This window comes from Excalfactoria chinensis, chromosome 9, assembly GCF_039878825.1.
Source record: "Excalfactoria chinensis isolate bCotChi1 chromosome 9, bCotChi1.hap2, whole genome shotgun sequence".
Lineage (NCBI taxonomy): Eukaryota > Metazoa > Chordata > Aves > Galliformes > Phasianidae > Excalfactoria > Excalfactoria chinensis.
The window spans coordinates 14584226-14609025 of NC_092833.1; the positions used below are offsets into that span (position 1 = coordinate 14584226).

A 24800-nucleotide genomic window follows, 5' to 3' on the forward strand; every position below is an offset into this window, starting at 1 on the left:
AAAGAAAATCATCTCCTGTCTAAAATGACAGGTCATAAAAATAGTGTCAAGAGAACGCAAACACTATAAGAGACAGAATGTGTGTGTCAACTGATGTGAAATACTACATGGAAGTGCTTTTGTATCTTTTAAAGTGCAATTGAACCATGTCATTTAATAACTTACTTTAATATTTTAATTTCTTAGAGGCTAGTGTGTCAGTTTTGTTAAATTACTTCACCTTCAGAGCTAGCCTGGCTGTGTCAAAAATAAATATCTAGAAAATAACCTTACATTATTCAGGCTTCCAATTTTTCCCATTTAAAAATTGCACAAGTTTCAAAGGATGACAAGTTTGTCCATCAACTCTCATACTACTGCAAGCTGAAACTATACTGAAATATATACAATGGCTCTATTTCTATCTATGCTTACTATACACACAAAATATATGTTGTTGTTACTATATGTACTTAGAAATAGAAGGATTAAGTAGACACCTACTTCAAAAATGCAGATAATTACATTTCTGCACAAGAGTTTATCCATTCCATCTTCAACTTTCAGAAGTATCAGCAAGAACTCAATCTTCCAGAGAATAAGAAATGCTCTTTTACATAGTACTTGTAGCCATCACTTGGCCAAATATCATACACTTAAAACATAATCAGAGAGATGGCAAACCATACAGTGCAGTAAACACATTTGGGAGTTAAAGCAGCATTTTGTCAAATCTGGAGAACTAAAAATTTGGTTGCAAAAAGGAAAATGACACCTTTCACATCTGGTGTGAACTCTGGTATCCAAAGGCATTAGACAAATGTAGAGGTCTCCAAATTGTCCTTTTAGGAAAAAAAATACACTGAAAAAATACACTCTAGAATTACAAATTCATTCAGTTGGAAGAAAGGAGCTCCAATGAGAACAGTGAGTGATAATGAATTCAAGTGAACAAAATGATTGACCAGGGAAAATATAAAAGAAGGCTACATGTGTGAATAGCAAAGCTCTGTGATTGAAGCAGTAGGCATTTCCATTTACAATTACATAACATTCTGGAAATCAAACCCTGCAAGAAACACATAAGCTTGTGATTCAGGTACTGTATATTTAAAATTGTAAGAGGAATAAAAATTCTTCATTCTTCCGGGTTTTCTGATTTTGTTTTCAAAAATCAACTCAACTGTCAGTTGGTCATTAACTGTGTCACTATTCACTTTTTTAGTCATCTGAAATTCTTTTTTTCTTTCCTAAATAGTTGGCCTTGAATTTTTAACATGTTTTCTTCTTATGAGCAATGGAAGGAATTAAGCAGGAGTTGAGGATAGAGCTCTGTCAGGTACCCTCACTATAGTGCAATTAGTAGCTCGACTTTGCATAGATTAGGGCAATGATATTTCTGAGTTGTGCCAGATTTCACACAGACATTTTCAGAGTTCATCTCTGTTTAAGTGTTGGCAGGAGTACCACTGGGAATTTGTGAATTTGGTTCCTATGCTCTCAGCAGGAACAGAAAATCCTTTAAAAGAAAGGAAACCCCATGCAAAGGACAGGAATTACTCCATTTTAGAAGAGACCTGTGAACTGTTCACTCTGTACAGCTGTGTTTTGATACATTATATCTCAAAAGAAAGATGTTTACGTTATAAAGAATAAGTGGGAAAGACTGCAGGGAAACTGCCATCCAGACAACTTGATGGGAGGAAGGATTACTGACCTCTGATGACAGCGGTACAGCAAAAACTTCACCACAACTGCTGCCCTGTTGGAGCTTTGGAGCTGAACAGAGCTTCCCTGATCTTCCACAGCCTGCAGTCCAGGTCAAACACTTTTACAGCAGTAGAGGGTTGCTCAGTATTACTGTAGGAGTACTTCACAGTATAGATTTCAATAAAAGCAGTTAGAGATATTATTAGAGAACTGCTAGATGCCACAGAGATGTGCGTTCAACTCTTTCTCTTGCCCTGGTATGATCTCTCCTGCACAAGATGTTAAATAACCAACAGAAAGAAACTGAAAACTGAGAGGTCAGTATGCACTGTCATAAGTGCTGTTTCAACCACATTTTTTCCTACTACATCAACAAGAAGCCCATTTTCTGGATTTCAATAATCACAAGAAACTAAATTCAACAAGCAAGATAAATAATGCACAATGGTTATATTTTCTAATTTTAACTAATTCACTAATTATTCACTAACTGTACCATCTACTGAAGAGATACAATCAATATTTCCTAATTTCTCCCTAAAAAGAAATTATCTTTGTTGTCTGCACAGAAAAATTATACAAGTTTATTTTAGGCAGAGGAAGTCTATGTGCCTTAAGAAAACAATAAGGCCATCAGGAATACACCTGAATGAGCAGCCTTTGTCCATCAGGTCTGCACAGACAAAATGCCTCAGTCTGGATCTCTAGCCTGCACCACATCACATGACACAAACATTTTCATTTAGAGTTCAGATATCAGAGATTTATAGATAAAAGAACATGCATAAATACTTTTTTTTTTAAATAAAAATTTTAGTTAGAAGAATGATAGAGAAATTCATTTGCCAGTAATATTTCCAGCTGTCCATGCTACTTCACCCTATAAAATACTCCCCCTAGCAAAGACTGTGCCTGGCAAGCTGTGACCCATAGTAGAAGGAACATCTCTCCCCAGAGACAATGCAGCAGGAGCTTTCTTGCATATTTAAGAAGCTTTGCTATCTTACAGTTGAAGCTGTTGCCAGACCAATTCTATCCTTATTCACCTCTGTCTGCCCCTTGAAGACACCAGTGCGAAGCAGTGAATCTTACAGAAGACAAGACTAACTCTATAAGGTAACATAATTCAGTGGAAGGAAGATAAATTCCATGAAGCATCTTCTTTCTCAAACACACCTACTCTTGGGCCAGTCACAATCTGGTGATTCATCATTCACTTTCTCTTCGAACTGCAGAGCACAGGAACATAATAAATAATTATGAGGATAGGACAGATATTTCTCATGATTAATTCACATTAAGGCTGCCTTAATGAATGAGATAAACACAGTAACTAATATCCATTACATGAGACGTTATGCATTAGATTTATTTGAACTTAGTAGAAAAGACTGCATATTGAACAGAAAATAAAACCCTAGGAATTCCCAATTCCAGAAAAAGGAAAATTCAATATATTTTCATCTTTGTTCACAATTCTTTAAATTCTTTTTAATTTTTTTCTTTTTAAATCAGGAATACTTCTCACCTGGGACTGAGACTTGAATTACAGGTTGCAGTTCTAAGTGCTGTATTTCCAACCAGCTCAAAAGTAAGACTTTGAGTGAAGGATTTTTCTCAAGACATTTTAGTCCATTTTAGTATGTTCCACATAGACACCAATACACTCATACAAGTGCATCTGGGTACCAAACTTAGATTTCTCTGTGGTCAGAAAGAGGGTCATCATTCATTTCTTACATTTTTTGTTTGTTTGTTTTTTAATCATTTGTACCAGAGCAGAGACTGTATTCTGCAGATTTTTTTCATCTTGCTCTGAAAGGTTTTCAAAACATATTTGCTTCAAAGGGCTTTCTTTAAGAGAGGCCTTCTTAGCTTTTTGGCCTTTCTTACTATTAAGATTCTGTGTCCAAGCATATATCATTCCTGAAAACACTCTCTAAAGAAGTTCATTCTTTGCTCTTTTATACCAAAATTCTTCAAATAAAGATTTCTCACAAAATTATCTAAAATCCATCCTTACCAAATAACTCATCTCATGGCAGTTTTATCCTCAGTTAGCTCAGACTGCATATAAAACTTACACTCCTTTTTCATGTATCACTCTTTTCACGTGGTCACCTTAGAAAATTGTATTTAGACTTCTCACATTCTAAGACAGAAAAAAGAAATCTGGAGACTTTTTTTGTATTCCCAATGCTATTGCATTTGGAAACATTTCAAAAAGATCTTGACAAAGAGAAATAAAGAAGTCCTGTAGAGAAGCACTGAACAAGTTAATTTAATTACATTAAAGGAAATCCATTTGTAAGACTTTGGCAATAATGTCCAATTTCAACCATAGCAGTTATGCTGGTAGATACAGATAACTTTATAAGCAGTTTTTCTTGGAATTCCTGCTCCTTTGCAGACTTGAACAGAAAAAAATAAAACAATAAAAAAATCATTAGATAATGTAAAAGCATTCAAATTCTGGTATACTGCTCATAGTTTGTATTTGCTAAGAAGATGCAAAATAAAGAGAACTGATAAATTAGCACTCCCTGGACCTTAACGTATCTTGCAATCTTTCCATTTGATTTGGGCTACATTTGCATTTGGGTTTGCACCAAGTACCATTAACAAGAAGTCAGCACAAAAGACAAGACACTGGGCAGATATCAACCCAGACATCAATTGAACTGGACAGGAAATTGTAACCTGCCTGGGCTAAACCATGCAATAAAATAATTGAAGTGAAAAATATTTCTCTGAGTCGTACATTTATAGAACTATGTCCATGTATTTCCTCTCACAGTGACTACTAACAGAAAGAAAGAAAAAGAAAAGTAAACTCTGGATAAAAATATCACAATTATCATTAATTTTAACAGGAATTTTACATACACTGAAATCTGAATAAAGCCCCAAATCTATTTCCAACATTTTCACTGTTTTCACCTTTTAGTTTTTAACTATGCAAAGGGAATATATGTAATGTTTACAGTTCAGCATTGCTCCAGTTTTTACAGAGGTCTTATTGAAAAATGCCTTTGGCTGATTATGTGCAATGGCTTGGAAGTACTCAGTGATCTGTTATGTCAACAGATACCAAGATGCCTTACCTTTTGCTCTTTTGCACTGAAAAAAAAACCTGCATGTATTATTGACATTATTATAAAAATGCCATTAGTAATATTTTATTAGAAGTTATACTAAAATGTGATTATTACATTCACAAACAACTGTAAAACAGTAAAAGGTGGCAGTAGCCATGTACATCTCGAAATCCTGACCCTCAATGATACAAAAATCATGCAGCAGTGTTAACTGGGCTCTTGCGCATGATAAACCACTATTATTTTAGGGAACTGTACAACTGTATTTATGAATGGTTATATGATATATGCCAGAAAACTGACAGGATGCTCTGCAGGAAATCTTTTCAATGATCATTTCTGTAGTCGTTGACTGGAATTTTAAATTAAGCAACCTTCACATTATGTTTCACAGTTTTCTATATGTAATTATAATGGAATGGCAGCTATGCTGTAGTTAATGCTAACTGTTGTTTTCTGTTTAAAGGTCAAGTTATTCCAAAATCCATATTCTAGTGAGATTGTCTTGAAAATTTGCTGTGCCTACTTAGCATGCAGAACAGTGTTCTAAATTATGATTATTTGTGGAAGAGGCTTCTGAAAAACTTCTCTATAAATAAAGGCTAAATAAAGTTCTTCCAAAATATCTAAACGTTAACAAAACTGCGTGATTTTTCTCATTTGTATATGTGTTAGTCAACCTACAGCCCTTGCCATCTGCAAACTGATTGCAGTTGCTAGGGATTCATTTTAGCTAGTACATGTCTCTTCAGAGAAGATATTTTAGAAAACGTTAATAAAGATAATAATGAACTAAATTGGCATGCCTAAAGGAATTAGATATACAGATGTATGAAGATTCCCCCAGCTTGATATTTTGCACCAATGTACCATTAAAAATGACTGGAAGACTTAGGGTGAGATGCTGTGATTATTAAATCTGAATTATGTGCACTCTGCCTTTGGAATTCAAGATGTGCAAGTGAGGACGCTGCTGAAGGCTCATTTGGAAATTTTGCCTGGGGATAAAAATATACTGGGAATATTTAAAATATATTCTAAACACAACTGTTAATTCTGAAACACTGTTAAGGAAATTACCACTGATTAGCTTGAGGGAAGACAAAAGGTAATAAGGGTGCACTAACATTTCCGCAAAGAAAGTAATCAAATAAAATGAAAGCAAATTTTTGGGTCAAGGAATTCCGGATGCACTCTGTCTCTCCCAATGAACTCTAATGTTTTGTTATTTTTTTGTACAGAACTAGAAATACAGAGAAACTTAAATTTTGCAAGGAAACAGAAGAGTGCTTGCAAAGTGCTACTGAAGACTTAGAGAAGGAGACTGTAGGGTGAAAAGCGGGGGCATGGCAATAAGTGACTAAGAGTAGGGAAATTAACAGTCAAGTAGAGAAAGGCTGCCACCTTTCTGGATGGAGAAAGTGGATGGATGGGCAGAGAGGCATCTAAGCCCAGGCATGGGATAATGGGGTGTCTGCTGTGCTGGGCAAGCCCTCTTCCTCATGCAAGACCTGGCAGGAATGTGCACATTGCTTCCTTCATTCCTGCCCTGCAAGGATTGAAGAATGGCAAGATCACTGCTAGCTGAGCTTAACAGATGTGTTTGAACTTCTCTCATAGTTTCAAGTTGCATTAATCTCATGGTGGGTTCTCATTTAGCTGAGAAAACGTCATTGAAACAAATGAACCGGAACAGGCTAAAATACTATCAACAGATGTAGAGAATCACTTCTGCATATTGCAGTTACAGAGGCAAACAGTCGGCATTCTCACTTCTCTGCTCCTTGCAGCCCCTTCAAAACTAATCAAAGATACTGCTGGTTGAGTTGAGAATAAAACTGCCTAACATCAGCAGACACTTGGAGGAGAGAAATGGGTCATCAGTCTGATTTGGAAATGAGAAGAGGAAGAGAAGTGCAAGCAGCCAGGGAATGTGGATGGGAGCAAGGCTGACTTGGAAATAGGATATCAATGGGCACTGGCAGAACTGCCTTGGAGACAGGAATAACTTTGCTTCTACCCACAGACCTCTCAGAACTCTGCCCACTTGGAATGCCCATTTTAAGGACTCTCCACACAGAACAGCAAAGGACCTAACAGGGAGTTGGTGTAGTCCAACAGGGAATAGTACAGATGAACATCACATTCCACCTGAGGCTCACTATGCACTCACAACACCCTTTGGAGATCACTGCTTCAGGTGGGTTGTGGAGGTGCACCCACCCTAACACATCTTACACATTCAGCGCCAAAAGGAACACACTTCTTGGCAGCTCCTCAGGCACCTCTTCTCAGTGCTCAGAGGCAGTTCCCTGCTCATCACCACTCTCCAGGGACAGCCTGCAGCCACAGCTCTCAGGCAATCCTATGATGTGAGAGCACGGAACGGCACGTTGTGATTCACCACAACACACTCACTCGGAGGCTGGCTAGATACTGTCTGACAACGCATTTCGCTTCAGTGCATAAATTCATTGCAATGAGATTTCCCTTTTATACACAATGTAGGCCAGAGAGGCTTTTCCATTTTCATTAAGCAGATAAAAGGTTTAAACTCTATAAATGCGGCTGATATTAAAGTTTTAATAAAAATATATTTCACATTTTTTTCCTTAGACTGACCTGTTCTGTGGCATATTATTTACATAACATCCACAATATCTATTTCAGAGCTGACAAGCCAGCTCTCCCCAGAACTGCAGGCTGCCCTGCCTGTCACCATGATGGGTAAACAGTGTCACCTTTTCAGGGCCCAATGAATTATAGAGAAGCAGTAAAGTGCACCATCCATCACAATGGCACTGAGTAGGTTTTTGAAGTAGATTTCAGATCTCACAAATGCTGTTTAGACTGTTACCAGAAAGCACAAATTGGACAGCTCATATACAATGGCCATATAATGAATGGACATGACAGGTCGTCAAAGAAAATGAGTCCTGCTATTCTACAAATAACCTTGTCAACATGCAGGTAGAGCTATAGCTCTGCTTCTAGACTGACTGCAATAAACTAATGGTTTTATTTGTTTGAACTTCCAGCACACCAAATACACAATTGAGATACAATGGAGCAGCAGCATTCAAGCAATATTAGCAATTCAACCTGATTATGTGACATGTAATAGAAGCTCTCTACTAAAGATGTGTCACATTTGAAATAAAATTATTCAGATTATGAGTAGCTATAACTAGAATATCTTTTCACAGGAAAACCCTCATGATTTAGCAATCACAACCAACTGCAACATATTCAAAATACACAATTTGTAGTTCCACTGCCAGCAATCATCTCACTCCCTGATTGCTGAACCCAGCAACAGCTGACACTTTATATTTCTCAAAGTTTTTCTACCCACATTATCTTAAATAGCGTAGATCATTCCGTAGGATTGAAAGTTAGAAAGGTTAGATTGCTACCACTTTCTCCACAGCCTAAACAAATAGGGAAATTTCCCTTTTAGGCAAAATAGGATTTAAAAGCATTCAGGATAAACATCTATAAGAAACCAGAAAACATCAAGTTTTGTGAGAGTGTCAAGTATCTCAAACAATCAACTGTGGAATTACACAGTGAGCCATCCTTTGGCTCAAACACAAGCTTAGAAAAGCTTTGCCAAAGCCAAGGCCCACCCCTAGTGATGAGTACATAGGCAGTGTATGTGGCCCTCATTTCATCAGAATTCAATTATGGAGAAAAGCGTCCTGAAATATAACTAAAAGCAGTACATGTGTTTCTGGTAATAACATCAAAGATTTTCCTTTGTACATTCGATTTCCTTTAATCTGATGAATTTGTTAGCAACACATTTATTTTCATGAAAGAAATCTCAAAGGCCACAACTGTACTTTTGCCTCATTACAGTTACTCTTATTAGGTTATGAGAAAATACATTATGTATTGAGTTTCTAAGTGATAAATGTGATAAGCCAAGCCTGTTCATTAGTGTTTTTTACTTAGCTACAGAAAAGCTAAAGCGTATGTGACGCAAGACTTATCTTGGCTTACTTCATTTCACTTATCAACATCAAAAACTTCAATAGGAAGTTACAGTTCTTTAGGAGTTTTATTGATACAACCATAAGACACAATAAGCATGAAACCAAACCTGGAAAATAGGCATATAAGGTACATTAAAAGAAATAAGTAAATCAAGAGATGGACAGAAGTAGACCGAACCCTTTGGACTAAAAGGCTTTGATGCTTTCCAGAAAGAGAATTTCATGCAGAATGACAAACTGAAGGATCTGAATTTCTACCAGCCCTCAGATTTCTCAATGTCCAAATTTTCTCAATGTCCAAATTTTTAGTAAGATGGGCTACTTGGCATGATGCAACTGTCAGCACTTTGACTCAGAAGATTTCCACAATACATTACATGTAATGAATAAACATGATGCACAGTGTCAAAAACCAAATACTCAATAGTTGCATTTTACCACTCAAAATTCAGTAACTGGTATGCTATAAATATTTTATAAAACAAAGATATTCTGGAAGAGGTATCTTCCAGCTCAACACTGCCTGTTCTTACACATGCACTATTGACACCCTGCCGCCATGAGAAAGAATTTATAAACAATAAAAGAAACAAAAATAAAGTTTGCTGCACCAGTGGAGGTTAATGCACAATATTTAAAAAAGAGAAAGACAACAGTACAATCGCTATGCAGTTAGCAGTGAAATTTACATTGATACTTTTATGTTTCAGATATATATATTGAGGTTTATAGTAAGAGGTCTGTAGTAAGAGGAGAGTAAACAAATGGTGACCACTCTGTAGATCTTATTTCACTCAGCAAGTAACTAATCCCAACTGGCAGGATCTTTTTGGCTGACAAAACTACCTAATAAAAGGTACAGTAAGAGAAAAAAATATAAACTGTGATCTTACCTCAAGAGTTCCTTTGGCAGAGTAAGCTGCATAAGAGTACAGGAGGTCTTGGCTATGAAGTGTTTTGGTCACTTTGCTGCACTGCTGCCCATCAGGATAAAAACATTCACCACTGTTTTTCAGAGTAATTGTGTTTGAAGAAGAGCCTGGTAGGTCGAGCAAAACAGAATAATTTACCAGCTGGACATCTTCGAGGCCATGAGAAGTCCATTGAAGCAGAATTTTTGTTGCAGCATCTACATCATCTTCTCTAGGGGACTGTAACAAATCTCTGGAGAAAAACAAATAAGCAATTTAAGATTCCTTCCCAGGACCTTCAACTTAACATGCAGCCATCTACAGTTTTACCTAAATGAAACGTGGGTTCATGAAAGATCACCAAACGTGTATCTTATAAATGTCATACTTCATTGTCTAAGCAAATAATTTTTACCAGTTACAAGACAAAAGCAATTTTGAACAGAAAAACAAATACAGAAAAGTTGTATAAGAAATGCTGCCTTGAAATGTAAAGAATCAGTATAAATTATGACAGCAATTGTTTCAAAATTAATTTCTGTAGAGCTGACCAAGTTTCTGATAAAGCATCAATTTTACCAAACACTGAATAAAAATGAACACAACCTGAAGCAATATTTCCAAGACTTTAGGAAGGGAGTGGTGCTGAAAATTAGTTATGTGTTTGGTTTAAATTCATCCAGTAAAGTAAATTTGCTAAGCAGAACAGAATTGTTTCCCCAAACACTGTCTTAGTTGTAGGAAGGTGTTCCTCATCCTTCCTACCTAGGCTGAACATTTGCTTCAGGCAACAGCTTGGCAAGCATATGACTCAAGCCTAAAAATCATTTTGGCAGTATTGACCAGATGGACCAACAGGGGATTCAGGTGAGTTTGTTTGGGCTTATAGCACTGGGTTTATATAAGTATTCAACACCTGCCACCAGGTGGGGCATAGAATAAAAATGCACAGAAGGGCCACCTTCCTCCCAGAAAATGCCAGAAGATCACAGGAGTAGAGAACACATTTTAAGGATAACTTTACAGGATATAGTTTTGTAGATACATAGTTATGTGAGAAAAGTAGGCCACAAGTAAAAAGCAGCATTATTCAAATAATAAAGCACTCTCTAAATGAAGTACAAAGAAATGCAGGGAATATCTTTTGAGTTTGAGGATTTTCTCATTTATGCAGTAGGTCTGTAGATGTCAAGACTGAGACACAAGACTAGGGATAACAGAGGTATTAACTTTCAAGCACAGAAATACCAACATTGCCTGAAACTCTTGCTCACAAATTTCACAAAAAGACCAGTTTTCAAGATAGTTAGATGCTTCTTAGTCTTTAGTAGATCCTTGAAAATAACACAGCGATCTTGCAGACATCAAATGCAAAGGCTGAATAACCTTAAAAATCATTCCTGAGGGCAATAGATACTTGAGAATTGCACCAACTACACATCTGCATTTTAGGGCACCTCTGGACAAGCCAGGAGCAGCAAGGAAGGAAGGCAATGAAGGCTCAGAGAATGCTACCATGAAATGTGTAGGATTTACTGCCATTCCAGGGACTTCCTTCTCTACTCAATAAAACTCATAGCTCAACGGGCCTTTACAAAAGAACATTAAAGTAAAATTGAAGTTGAAAAAGCATGCCAATACAAAATGGATTTTTTTCTTATTTAAAAAATGCTCTATTGAAAGATTTATATTGTAACACAGCCTGCATCACAGTAACAAGGTTAGCAGAATCCAAAGTTCAAAATCTTTACAAGAAAGCTGAACTTACGTTAAAACTTCAGAGATCCTATCAGCAGGAATAACTGTCAAAGGTTATTCTTGCAGTGTTAATCTTTTTCAATTATCTAAATTAATTCTTCAAGCACCCCACACAAAATGGACAAAATAATTTGTAGTATATATTGTAAAGCTCCAATTTCATCTCCTGTGCCTTCTATTGTCATGTCATAAACTTGGGCACTGCAGAGATGCAGAAAGTTGTTTGATTAACACAGCCACTAACAGAACATCCACATTTCCTGTGATGCTGGGAAATAGAAACATTAATAGAATAAATGCCTGCATGAAACTTATCCCAGGCCAATAAGGTTATGACACAGAGCAAGAAGAAGGATTCAGATTCAATAAAAGTAATTAAACATTAAAAAAAAAGACAAAGATACAGTAATCTAATTGCTCCTTTAATAATAGAAGTTACTTTCCACTTCATAATTGAATAAGCATGTCTTTGAAACTTTTGTGACAACACATCTGATTAGGTTAAAGAAATGAATATACTGACTACTTACTCCATAATTTCTTTATAGCACGTTAAAATCAAATTGCAAATTATGAGCAAACCTTACATTAAAATAAATCAGCACATATTAGGTTGCTTTCATAACAACATTTCAAACACAATGCCAAGGGCTTTTGTTTTTCAGATTTCTTACAATGACTGACCCGCACTTATCCTTGCTATAATTATTTTCACTGCACAGACTTAAACTAAAAGTATTTTAAGCAATTATTTTTATTGCACACTGGTTAGCTAACAAGTGTAACATACAAAAACAGTATTTCCTAAAACTGATCAAATTTAGAAGTGTCACATTTGCCTGACAGCCCCATCCCAGCTGTTAAAGAAAAACTGCATCACTCCACACATACTACTCTACATGTCTACTCTACAGTCACTCTACAACATGGCCCATAACGTACTTCTTAAAACTGCCAGAGCATTAATAGCAGTAAGACTTACACTGTGGAAATAAACTGTGGATGATCATGCTTCTCACTTCTGCACTCAGCAGCATATTCAGTAGGAATCAATAGCAACGTGATTGCCAATTTCTGTTTACATTATGACCTCTAATAACCTCAGTTAAATTTTTGTATTCCCTTATGTTAAAGCAAAACTATTCAGCTACTTGCCCAGCTTCAGTCAATGCAAATAACCACAAATGTAATGGCCATATCTTGAGTTGCTGTAAATCTGCATAATTTATTGAAGTGGCACCACCAACGATGTAGGATTTGGTCTCAAGTTAGAATCAATATTAATAAGTATAACAATAACAGTCAAAATATTACTGAGCCTTAATGTGATACTCTCAAAGGGATTTACACAAGTTAATTTTGTTTGCTTTCTAATATAGATAAGACGTGGCTCAGATACTGAACTAACACAGATCAAAACAGGCCATACGCCTGTTTTCATGCATAAACTGCTCCATCTCAAATAGTTTCCATTCCTGAACTGAAAAAATGAACATAACTGTACTTAAAATTCCATTACAATACACCATTTTACCTACAACTTGGATATGGTGAAAAGACCAAGGTAATGTTTCTGAAGACACACTTATAGACTTCCCTTTGTAAGATTAATATTTAAGAGATGAATATAAGAGATAAAGGAACACATGCACACCAGATAAAGAAATTTCATTTTAAAATTGGTAACCTCAGGAAACATGGAGTTGAAGCAGCTTAGTGGAAAGTCATTTGTTATCCACAACAGAATTTTTTTGGACGCAACTTCCTAAGGGAAAGAAGGTAATGCAGAAAGACCATCTGCTTGCAGCTACTACTGATAGTGGGACACTGCTAAATACCCTTCCAAAGGTACTGAGAACTTACACAAGTTACTCTAAGAATCAAAAGATGAAATATCATGCAGAACTCGTTTCAGTCCATCGTGAGCTGAGACAATGCTACTTTGGAAGTGCTGGACGAGTGCTCAGAACTCACACCCAATAACTGCTCAGCATATGCACAAGGTTTTTTCACAGTAGCAGGTAGAGTATCTATTTGTATCCATCACATTTACATTTCCAGGGAGTGCTGTAAATGCTTCCAGGAAATACCACCTGCCCAAATCACATCTGCCTGCATTTTAATTAAACATTCCTGTTAATTAGGGTGCTCAACTGACTGGTCTCCTGCCTGCCCGCTCAGACTTCCTACAGTCTGAACTGACTGCCCCAAATCTGCAGATTCCAAAAGAAACAATGGAAGTGCAACAGAGGAAAAGTATTTATCAGTAGGTTAAAACATTTCAGGGAAACAATCTGATGAAGCTTGCAGTACAAATGCAGTGCAAAGCTGTGGTTAAGCACAAATCAACCTTGACATGACCAGATGCTCTTCCTTCCACACACCCATTCCTGGCTCAGCAGGCCAAGCCCCACAGCAAGCACTGCTCTGAAAGACAGCAATGGGTCCTTGTGTTGAGCAGGGCTTGCTGCCAGTCCCACCTCATGCCTCCGTTCTGCCTGGCAGGTATTTATGTGCAGCTCATCTGGGTACAGCAATGGATGCTTGCTGTCTGAGTCAGAGGAAATCTGACATCATGTTCATTCACAGGTAACTTTATATTACTTTTGCTATCACAGCATTTACAGATCTCCATCAATGTGTCTACAAATGCTACGTAGTTCCTACAATAAAGACATCAAACTATTAACATAAAGCAGTGTGATTAAGAACAGTCTTCATCTTCTGCAGAGACTGAAGAAATGTAACTCATAAAACCATAAAAAGTACAGAATGGCAGATGATAGAGCACCATCTTTAGATTTAGTTATGCAGTTCCATGGCAGAAAAATGGTTTTGAGTAATTATTTTGAAGTCACATGCACCTTGGAGGACTTAAGCCTTCTATTCAGCAAATGAAGTGCACAAAAGCAGGAGCAAAAGTACTTTTAAATAAACTTCTTTGTACTGTGTCTAGGTCCACCTGGCTATTATACTTTTCCAGGGGAACCGAAGGATACACACCCTCTACTACTATGTTACAATTACATGCACAACAGCTGTAGGCCAAACCTCTCATTTTCCCATGGACTTCTTTGTCACAGGTTTGAAGAACAGATTCAGATCTTGGCCCATGCTGGCTTCCAAGCGTGGCTATTTTGTACATTGTTTTGTTCACTGCAGGACTATCAAGCATACTGGTACTCCCCGCTGCATCAGACAGTCAAATCCCTTTTATATGTCTTAAATAAAAAGCAACCAGGATAGTTCAAATCTCACTTGCCAACATCAGGATGCAAGCCAAACTCATGTTCCAGGCAAACAGGGAAAGGCACTGAAAAATGACTGATTCTCTCACTCCATGTTTCTAAAGTTCACTGGAAAACAAACATTCATTGCTACTGTGCACTACATATTGCAAAGCCATAAACTGGCCACAGGTGAGCTTTCCAAAGCTTTCTAAGAGATGTGGATGTCAGTTAAGCTGACAAGTAGCCAGCATCCAAATCTGTCAAATGCTTCAGAAGATAAGAATGCCAATCCTAGTTCCAACAAAGATCTATCGAATGATTGCTCAGAAGAGAATAAAAACATGGCAAGTGCACAGAAAAATATCTTCTAGTCTGTTTCAAACTTAGAAGACTTCTGAAAAGTCTATAGCTCTGAATACTTGCGTAGAGAAATGCAATGGCAGATAACCAGTTCTAAATAACTCAAAAAAGGGGTATGGTCATAATCCAGCTAAAGAAAGAATTATTTTCTCATCCACTGTGGAGAATGACAGTTCCAGACTCTCAGATGGGCTATTATTCAAAATCCTAAAGACCGTTTATGCCAGATGCCAAAGGAGGAGAGGGAAGATACCTTTTAAATTGTATACTTCAGCATATAAAAAGTCACTGTCGTGATTGATTGTCCCTTATATTTACAGAATGGCTCAGGCAAAAAGCCCTCTATTTAGGCAAACAAGTAAATTTTGTCTCTTTCTACTGCTGAACTCTCAGTCTTCAGATGCTTACCACAAAGAAGACTGATCCACTATGGTTCTTGTTCTTAATACAGCAAGCTATTTTCAACAAATGAATTGAATACAGATAAAATTAAATATACACACACAGAATGGAAATGAGTATACAAAAAAACCTCTTTTTCATTTAACAACCTCATCTGCAAGAATTTACCTGAAAATAAGGTCATTTTATTTAAAATCAGTGAGATCAACACCATTGTCTTTGTCCTACTAACTTCTCCGTTGCTTATTTTCTCAGTCACATGTTTTCTTTTACAGTATATGCACTGGGGAGGGTAGGGGGAAACATCACAATTTAAATCTGTCCAATTATATCAGAAGTATTTCAGATCAACTTACACTCTATCCTAAGATACAACATTATTCCAACAACCTGAATTTTTTACTTTGGATACACAAGAATATCTTAGCCTGTTTTATATATAGCAAAGAGAAGATACAATTACTTGAAATTTATAGGTCTAATTATTTTACAAACAGCTTTACCACTATTTTCTCCTAAAGCAATAAAAGGTTGTTCCAAATAACTCAAGCGGTGGGATCCAAACAATGGCAACTGGCATTTTCCAGCAGGCTGCAATGTGAGGGCAGAGCGTAGTACAGGTCTAGGGGGACAAAGAGAAGTCCCCCAGCTTGATAGTGTTGTACATAACTCTGCTTTCCCAGGCTGAGAGCTGGCCAGCAAAACTTTACTATGATACAATCTTCTTTTCTTTGCAGACCACAGGGAATATACCAGTGTTTCAATAAAATGAGAGCAGCTGTATAATCAAATCCAGGTGATACCTTTTACTGTCTGAGAAACGTTTAGTTACAGTAAGAGACAAATTCTATACGGCTGTGAAAAGCAGTGGATGCTTCACTAATGCTTTATTTATTTATTTAATAAAGAAAATCTATTGATCAAAAACATTCAAACGTTGCTTTTTATATAGAGAAACTGCTGATAAAATAAATAAATAAATAAATCCCAGTAGTGCTCAACTGACAATACGTTTTTTCTTTCATTTCCCAGTCTTTAGGTTACATGGTGAATAGAAAAGTGATTAGATTGAAAGCCAGGTGTTATTCTGACAGCACTGGACATCCTTATTTAAACTGTATTATTTAACTTTTGAATAAAATCCCATTTCCCAGAGGATGCTATAAGGAATTAAGAAAGCATCCTAACTCAAAATCCTAGAAAAACTTAGAAAAGCTACCCATTATTTGAAGATTTAGAATGATTTGGAAATAGATGAACCCACAAATGTTTAATTTTTAAAATGAAAAGAAAGTGAAAGCTCCATTTTATCTCATAAATCTCAAAAGTTAACCCTATAGACAGAAAAGCCTCAGCTAAACAGAACACAATGTCATGTACCATTTCTGTTACCAGTTTCATGTTGTGATCTGTGTATGTTAACTTCCCAGTGCAACTCTACTGAAACTGGAGACGCTTCTAACCGACGTGTCAGCTTAGACATTTTATGAAAACTTGAACAAGTTCAGCCAGGGGAATTACTTAAAATGGAAACTGCAACTAAAAAAGGGAGAAACAATACAATTTCTACATATTCATGCAGTAAAAATGTTATCATGAATGTCTCACCACAGGGCTAAGTTCAGATCATCTCACCAGCCAAACTGCGTTTTGGGTGAATTTGTTTTGAGTTACAGACATCTTTGAACTGATGCATCAGTTTGAATAAACAAAACATCGTACTGCAGTTACTTATACCATATTGCAGATCAAACTGCTTGTGGATACTCAAAAAGCTCTCTCTAAAGGAAGTAACATAAAATCCTGAAAAGAGAGGTTTAGAAGTGGCTACAGGAGATGATTTTGTCCAAGCCAGGTTCAGCTCGCTCTGCTGCCACTGCAGGAATGTGATTTCCTGCCCCGTTCCAGGTACAGAGTTCCCTGCCCATCCTAAATAACCCCATCATCTCCTGCTGCATTTAAGCATGCTATTTTTTCACTTCCAGCACAGATGCTGAGATCCATCTTTTCCTATTTTGCAATATTTTTTTTTAAACAGACGTGAAGATTGCTCCTTTATCTTTTCCTCATCTGATCTTTCTTTTTTCTTAGGCCAACGCTCAGATCTTTTTATCCCTTCCTCAGAGTTCTTACCCTAACAATCTGACTGCTCCCCCCAGTTTCTTCTGGCCTGCTTCCATCAAGCCTTTACTCCTCCTGAAACTCAGCTCCACGAAACAGAGCTTGCAGATATGTTACTTGCATTTAAAATGCATAATTAGCACTCATTTACTATTTACCTTCATAAAAGTCTTTCCTTTTTTTCTCTGCTGTCCTTTATTCTGACTTCCTCTCTATAGCTTTCCAGTGAGTTCACACAGCCCTTCAGATTTATTGACCTCAAACTTCAGAATGGCAAACTTGCTTCTTAAATTTCCCTTACGTTGAGAAGGAATGGCCCTGAGTACATCTTCACACACTCATCTAAAACAGAACCTTACTCTCCCCTGCTCCAGCTTCTACTTTTACACTTCTTGAGCATGCAACAATCCTTCTTTCCCCTTCACAATCTCAGAAGCGTGATTCATTCCCTCAAATCTTTACTAATATTTCCTTGCCTGTTCTAGATTTCTCTCAGATTCAGTGTGCTTCTCTACCTGAAAGTGAAATAAAAAGAAGCGCAGTGCCTCATGAACAGTAGCCTGTTTTCATCGAGTAATGTTTATTTGATCTAATTCATTTTCAGCATCTTTTTCTGATCCAACCAAAATTTCAAAGTCAATTTCAAAGGAATAAAGAATAAATAAAAGACAAAAACAATGGCAATATGGAGATGTTCAGGAATCAGAATCACAGCTGACAAATGTCCCCTAGTACTGAACACACTTTAATGTGCAGTCACCTGAATTGCTTACTGCAAGTACAAATGGGCTATTGTAGGATGGCAATGTTTAAACCTGAAGGCCAGAGGGGGGTGGCTGTTGCTAGGCAGTAAGGAGGAAAGTGCTCTATGCCAAAGCTGCAGTATCAATTAAATGTTAGGGGCTGGGGGGGAGGTGGGGGTGTGATGGAGGTGGGAGGAAAAGCAGAGTGATTACATACGAATGGTAAATTTCACTATAGTTTCTCACCTCTCTCCCTATAAAGATATTATGATTCTGAGTCTTAGCTTGCTCTTAATGCAGTGCTAAATAAGGTGCACATGGACACGAGGACACAAAAATCACTCAGAAATTCAGCAATGGTGCACGATGCAGGTTTTTACTTGGTACGTGCATATTGAACACGGTTATATAGATAGACTGCAGAAAATAAAAACGTTGCCATGGTCATCTGGTGTTGCTTCTTATATCTACTATAAAAACGGTCATTTATTAAACTATCTACTAGGTGAAGGAATTCTGGGAGGCAGAGGCTGTATTTGTTATTAACACTTCTAATGCTCATGTTCTCAGAAGAAAACTGCCTGAATGGATTATGCAAACACATCTCACCCCGAATTTCTTAAGAATCTGTGACATTAACGAACACATAAAAGGATAAATATCAAAATGGAGAAAAATAACAAAAGATCTACTCTAGATACATTTAATCAAGCTAAACTACACAGCTTCAGATTTATTTACTTTAATTTAAGAATGTAAAAGCACAGCTTTGGTGATGTAGCTACAGTTAAAAACTAACACTAGACAAAAGAAGTTAAACTCGAAAATTAGCCGTAACTATGTCTGAAAGAGTAGCCTCTAAACCATAGTTATCCATAAAGACTTTCTTTTGGGGAATGGCAAACTGGGTTGAATTTAGTGGAAATCTTTCAAAAGAAAAACCTACCTTGTTTAACAAACACACAGATACAAAAACAGGGTCAGTGCAAGAAGCCCAGTGTGCACTGCATCCATTCATTGACTGCTTCCTCCACTCAACCAAACAGTTGAGCCCCATGCCCCAGGCTTCTGCCTGTCTGCCAGCAGAGCTGAGTCCTTCATGATGGACAAAACCTGCCAGAATGCAGCACTTGAGGCCTCAACATTTCATGGGCATTTATTCCTCAGAGCACTATATTGCATTACTAGGTTATAGTGCAAATATTACACATATAGAATCATAGAATGGCTTGGGTTGGAAGGGACCTCAGATACCATCTAATTCCAACTTCTCTGCCACAGTCATGGTAGACACAAAGCAGCAACAAGTGTTCCCAGTTTAAAGTGGCAGCTCTCTTCCCCTTCTGTAATTGAAACTATACTCAAAGAACCTACCATTGAACTAAAATATATACACGCACATTTACATCCAACTGCATTCATTTCTTTCAGCCTACAGGCCAGCAACAAAGACAGCAAGGACAGCATTCATTAATTTCTGAATTTGGGATAGCTATTCAATCAAGTTACTTTTATTAAAAACGTATCTTAAAAGCAGACAACAATTATTCTGAGACCTGAGAAATCTGACCTATGTCAGATAGTAAAAAGGAACAGGAACATGACATTACTGTGAGTCCTACTATAGAAGAAAAATAATCCTGAAACACATGCAAGATTAAAATCCACAATCTTTCCCTCAATATATCTCATCATCAATTAAAATAAATACCACATCTGGCCAAGCTTAGAATTCACTTTATCTGATGCCATTGTAACAGACCTCAGGGGGAGTTGCTAAACATTCTCAGTGAAACTGATAGTTTTGTCAACAAAATACAATATTAGCTGTGATTCTTATCTTAGCATGGAGTTACCAAGGTTCCTAGCAAGGAATCAGGAATATAAAATGACTTCAGTCTCTATTTTGAATTGTATTTGGGAGCAACTTCTCCATACGCATCTGCAAATACAAGATTTACCTATCTAAAGACTGGAACGCTGTATAAACACTGAGTCTTGCTATACATATCATAAGAACAAAAAGACCACAGATGTCCAAGCATCTGCCAGTCACTGTGAATCAAGACAAAGTCCTTCCAATGTTTTTCAACAACTGAAACCACCAGCGCTACACACAGAAGGAAAACTCCATTCTTTGCTTTATCACCTTTCTCAGGGAATTCTACATTATCAAAACTATCACATCCTGGCTATGCCCTTTCTCCTTTATGACTTCTTTATTTTTTTATTTTGCTTTGGCTTGTTTTCTCATATTTTTGAGCTGTTGGTTCACTCAAACCACATACTCAGCTGTTTTCACTGGCCCCTCACCAGCCTTTTCTTCTATCGCAAACCGTACTTTGGCAACCTCAGCCTTGGATGGCTTCACCTCTGCTCTCCTCCTTTTGCATAAATTGCTTCTGAAGCATCCCTTGCTATCTTCAGCCACTGCTCCAACATAACACATTACTTTACATACTAAGCAGGCAGAACCAGCTAACAAATTATGGGATGTGCTTGAGTATTGGGACTGAAGAAATGCCAAGCGTATCAAATAGATCTGGAGTGAAGAAAGAAAGGAAGAATTCAAACTGATAAGGGAGCTGACCCCACATCAACACCCAGCCCTTCGACCTGCAGACCATGAGAGAAAGCACTTAAAGGAAATACTCCAGAAATGTGGGCTTATGAAAATAATTTACACACAATACTCAGCCAGTGAGTCAGGAGGGCAACAGCCTATGAAGGCATTTTTTCCTCCCTGTACACAAGCTGTAAAGTTTTACATAAAAGTGGTACTGCCCAAGATTAGTTGGTATCCTGTGTCCACAAGTTTGCTCACTGGCCTGAAAAAGACATCAATCTTTATAAAGATTAGTGAAATCCTTTAGTATTAATTCTAATCCTTTACTATGTTCTAAATTTTATTTTAAAATATTACTCTAATGCCATACGTCACTTTTGGAGGAACAAAACAGGAGTTTACCGAAGTTTCGTCTGGGTTGGTTTTTTGTTTGTTTTTGAACAAAAATCACTATGCGTTCTCTTATCTTCTATTCACCTTGGCCACTATATTAGGAGATGCAGTTTAATGACACACTTATATGAATACAATAATAACTTTATGGCTTAATATGCTACATTGGTAGGATGTACTCCTTAAATCATCAATAAAATTACCCTCAGCAGCTGTATATTTAGTATAGCTACCAGCAACTGGGAAAACTGAATTGATCAATTTATCCATAGCCAAGACATAGATATTTTATACATATATATATATATATATATACATATTTATATAAACTAGATTGTTAACGTTAGAATCCCAGGTCCATATTTATACATTAAAAAAAATAAAATCTGGAATAAAAACAATGAGCATTGGAAATTGGAGCACTATTAAAGACTCAAGAAGGTGGTTCAGAAGCCTATTTCCTGTCAGTTACAAAACCTCTCTAAAGAAAGAGAAATCAGCAACATCATGCCCTTCTGAGAACAGATCTCACCAGGAACATCACCTATTTTTTTTTCCTCTTCCAATTACTCAGGTTGTAGCCCCAGTCTCAAAAGACTACCAAATGTTCTGCCTTCAAATAGGCTGCTACCTTAGCACTACTTGAAATTTACCCTATAAATTCACATGGCTCTCCAGTTGCAGCTGTTTCAGCTAAAGAGATTATTAGTATTATCCCAAGCCCTCCCTTAGCCCTTTGCTCTCCATCTGAAAATTACTGTTTATGCTCTTCTTTTGATGCTGACCTCAATCAAAATGAGCTGGGTTTATTTACACATTTTAAATATTATATATTTGGTAGCCCAGCTCATCAGCAAACTACCAAAATATTTTTCTGTTGGAAGTCCTCTCCCTGAGACTAATAATAAGCTCTTGACAAACCGCAATCCAACATGAGTCAAATCGTAGGATTTCTCTTGCATCCATGGTAGGCAATAGCTGCTTTATTTCCTGAAATGGCATTACCACATCAAAAGTTTTTAGCTGAATGGGCTCTGTGCCACTGTAAAGGTTTGCTATTAATAGGATAAAATAAACTGTATGATTCCAACAACCAGGTTAAAATTCCATACGTGGCCAGAAGGTGACGGGAAATGAGATGAAGCTGTTGTTATTTAATGAAATACACGATCTCCTGCAATATAACAGCTTTCAAGAAACTATATATGCTTTTATAATACAAAGATACATCTGAACTGTGGAATGAATGAAAGAAAACAAAGGCACACAGTTTCTATTAGTTAGTATTTCCAGAACAATGATGCATCATAGAATCACAGAATGTAAGGAAGAGTGCTAAACATACACATTTCTACATGCTGCCAAATTAAGGATAAAACCCAAAACAGAAATTGTAGGCAAAAAATAAATACCTTCCCCCCCACACACACACAGAACAGAAAATGTCTTACACAGATCATAAGCATGTAATTATAAAACCATTTAAACTACTAAAGTTTGTCCTAAAGTCAAAAATACAATTGTGTAACTGTATATATGTGGTAGGTAAGACATGCATGCACGTGAGTACACGTGTACACACACAATGAGATGTACTAGTAGCACATGGACAACTAGTTAATCTGCATCTCTTGCTTTCCAGTTTAAGGATGACTGCAGAAAGACCACAAAAGTTCACAGCAACTCCTGATGACAGCGAGCAAACAAGATGTTTGGAACACAACCTGCTTTCCCTACCCTAGGACACATCTAACCACAGCTCAGCTTGTCTCCAACTAGATGAAGCATGAAGCCCAGGAGACACAACTACAAGGGGCTGCTCACTCCGTCAGGCAGCCTCCTGCACTCAGCACCACTCACCTGGGAGAAAACCTGGGAGAAATCCTTACAACAGCTTCCAGCTGCTGTTGGCTCCCGCATTAACCACAGAAGAAACACACATAGCACATCCTGCTGGGTAAATGTATTCACCTGTTTCTCCAGGCTTCTTTGTAAAATGCCACTGAGTCTGCAGGGTCACAGCTGCAGATTGTGACTTACGAAGACATTTGAAGATTCAGAGAGAAAAGAATATTTTGTTACTAACTAAAAAGTTTAAGCGAATAAAAGCAACACTTGGTTTTATTATTTGCAAAGATTTTTCCTTGAATATTTTGATCCAAACACACTGAAAACCTGTATTTTTCAAGACCCTGTGAAACTGCTGGGTATTAGTGACATATTTAAGTTTTTAGCTCCTTTTCTTACAGCCCCAGGAGATTTTCAGAGCCACTAAGGATCTACCATCCAAAAAATGCCAAACATTAAATAATAGCTCCTAAGATTAAAAAAAACAAAACAAAAACAAACAAATAAACAAAAGGGGTCACCTGACATAAACTGAGTTGTGACGGTGTACTTGGGTTAAGCTGCATCCTCATATTAAGCCCAGAAAGTCACAGTACCACACAAGGATAAAGTTTAAATTAACCAAACCTTTCCATGTACTATTTGCATATTCAACTACTCCAGAACATGACAAAACCACTCATGTTACAAAATTCTACCGAACATCAATATTTACGGAAAGCATTATTTTTGGTATGTTTCAGTGATGATCTAGTGGTGAAAACCATCGGAATTCTTTCTTGCACTTCTCTATGAAGTGCTCAGTTCACGGAGACCTGTTTCTATCAGACAGTACACACATTCTTCTTGTATAGAATTATTTCAAGCTACCAAACCAGTATTTTCCCTGCTCTCCAAAAACACTTGGATCAACGATGTATAAAATCTTTTTTATAGTAGACCTCTCAGACGATTGCTACAAAAGCTCTTATGCATCTTCCCTTTTAGTAGACAACATAGAAATGATGAACCTGAAATCACTTACATAAAAAGCTTGAAAAAATCTGAAACAGACGGCTAGATGAACATAATCTGATTATCCATCTCCAAGAAAGTACTCCCAATTATAATAGCACGGATTATCAAATAATTCCTGCTAAGCATAGCATTAGAAACATTATTAAAATTAATGGTTGCAGTTTTCAGCTGATGAATGCATAATAGATGTGACATCATACAAATGATCATAAGAAAGCAATGTGCAATTAGGTATTTTTGAGAGCAGGAGGCTGTCAACAACATAAGCACATGCAGGAAAAAGTGACAACTGAAAAATGCAGTGTTTTGGTTCCCGTCTTGACTGTGTCAAATAGACATGCTATTATTCCTCGCAACATCCAGAATATATTCTGCACATCTATAATAAAGGTCTATTCAGTGTTTCAAGCATATAAAACACAGCATGAATTACCATAGAAAGAGCTACCACAACAAATATAATGTTTTGGGGCATACAAATACATTTCACATTTATCTCAAACCACAGCTCCTGGAATACCCCGATAGCATCAGATTTTCAGCTTTTATTAAAAAATACTTTAACTCATAGTATTTTGAAGGAGAATGTGACAGTATGGCCCAAAAACACTCAGCAGACAGATGATAAATTAACAAATCATCCCTATTTTAATATAACTACATATA

The 24800-nt window shown here is 37.0% G+C and overlaps 1 protein-coding gene across 4 annotated transcripts in view; it reads right to left on the bottom strand.

The window, feature by feature from the left end:
• NAALADL2 (N-acetylated alpha-linked acidic dipeptidase like 2) overlaps positions 1 to 24800 on the bottom strand; it is a 355925-nt gene that overhangs the window by 128023 nt on the left and 203102 nt on the right. For all 4 annotated transcript variants that reach the window (XM_072344515.1, XM_072344516.1, XM_072344517.1 and 1 more), the window contains one exon: positions 9679 to 9949. In XM_072344515.1, the coding sequence (XP_072200616.1) occupies positions 9679 to 9949 (271 nt within the window). The remainder of the gene's footprint in view (positions 1 to 9678; positions 9950 to 24800) is intronic.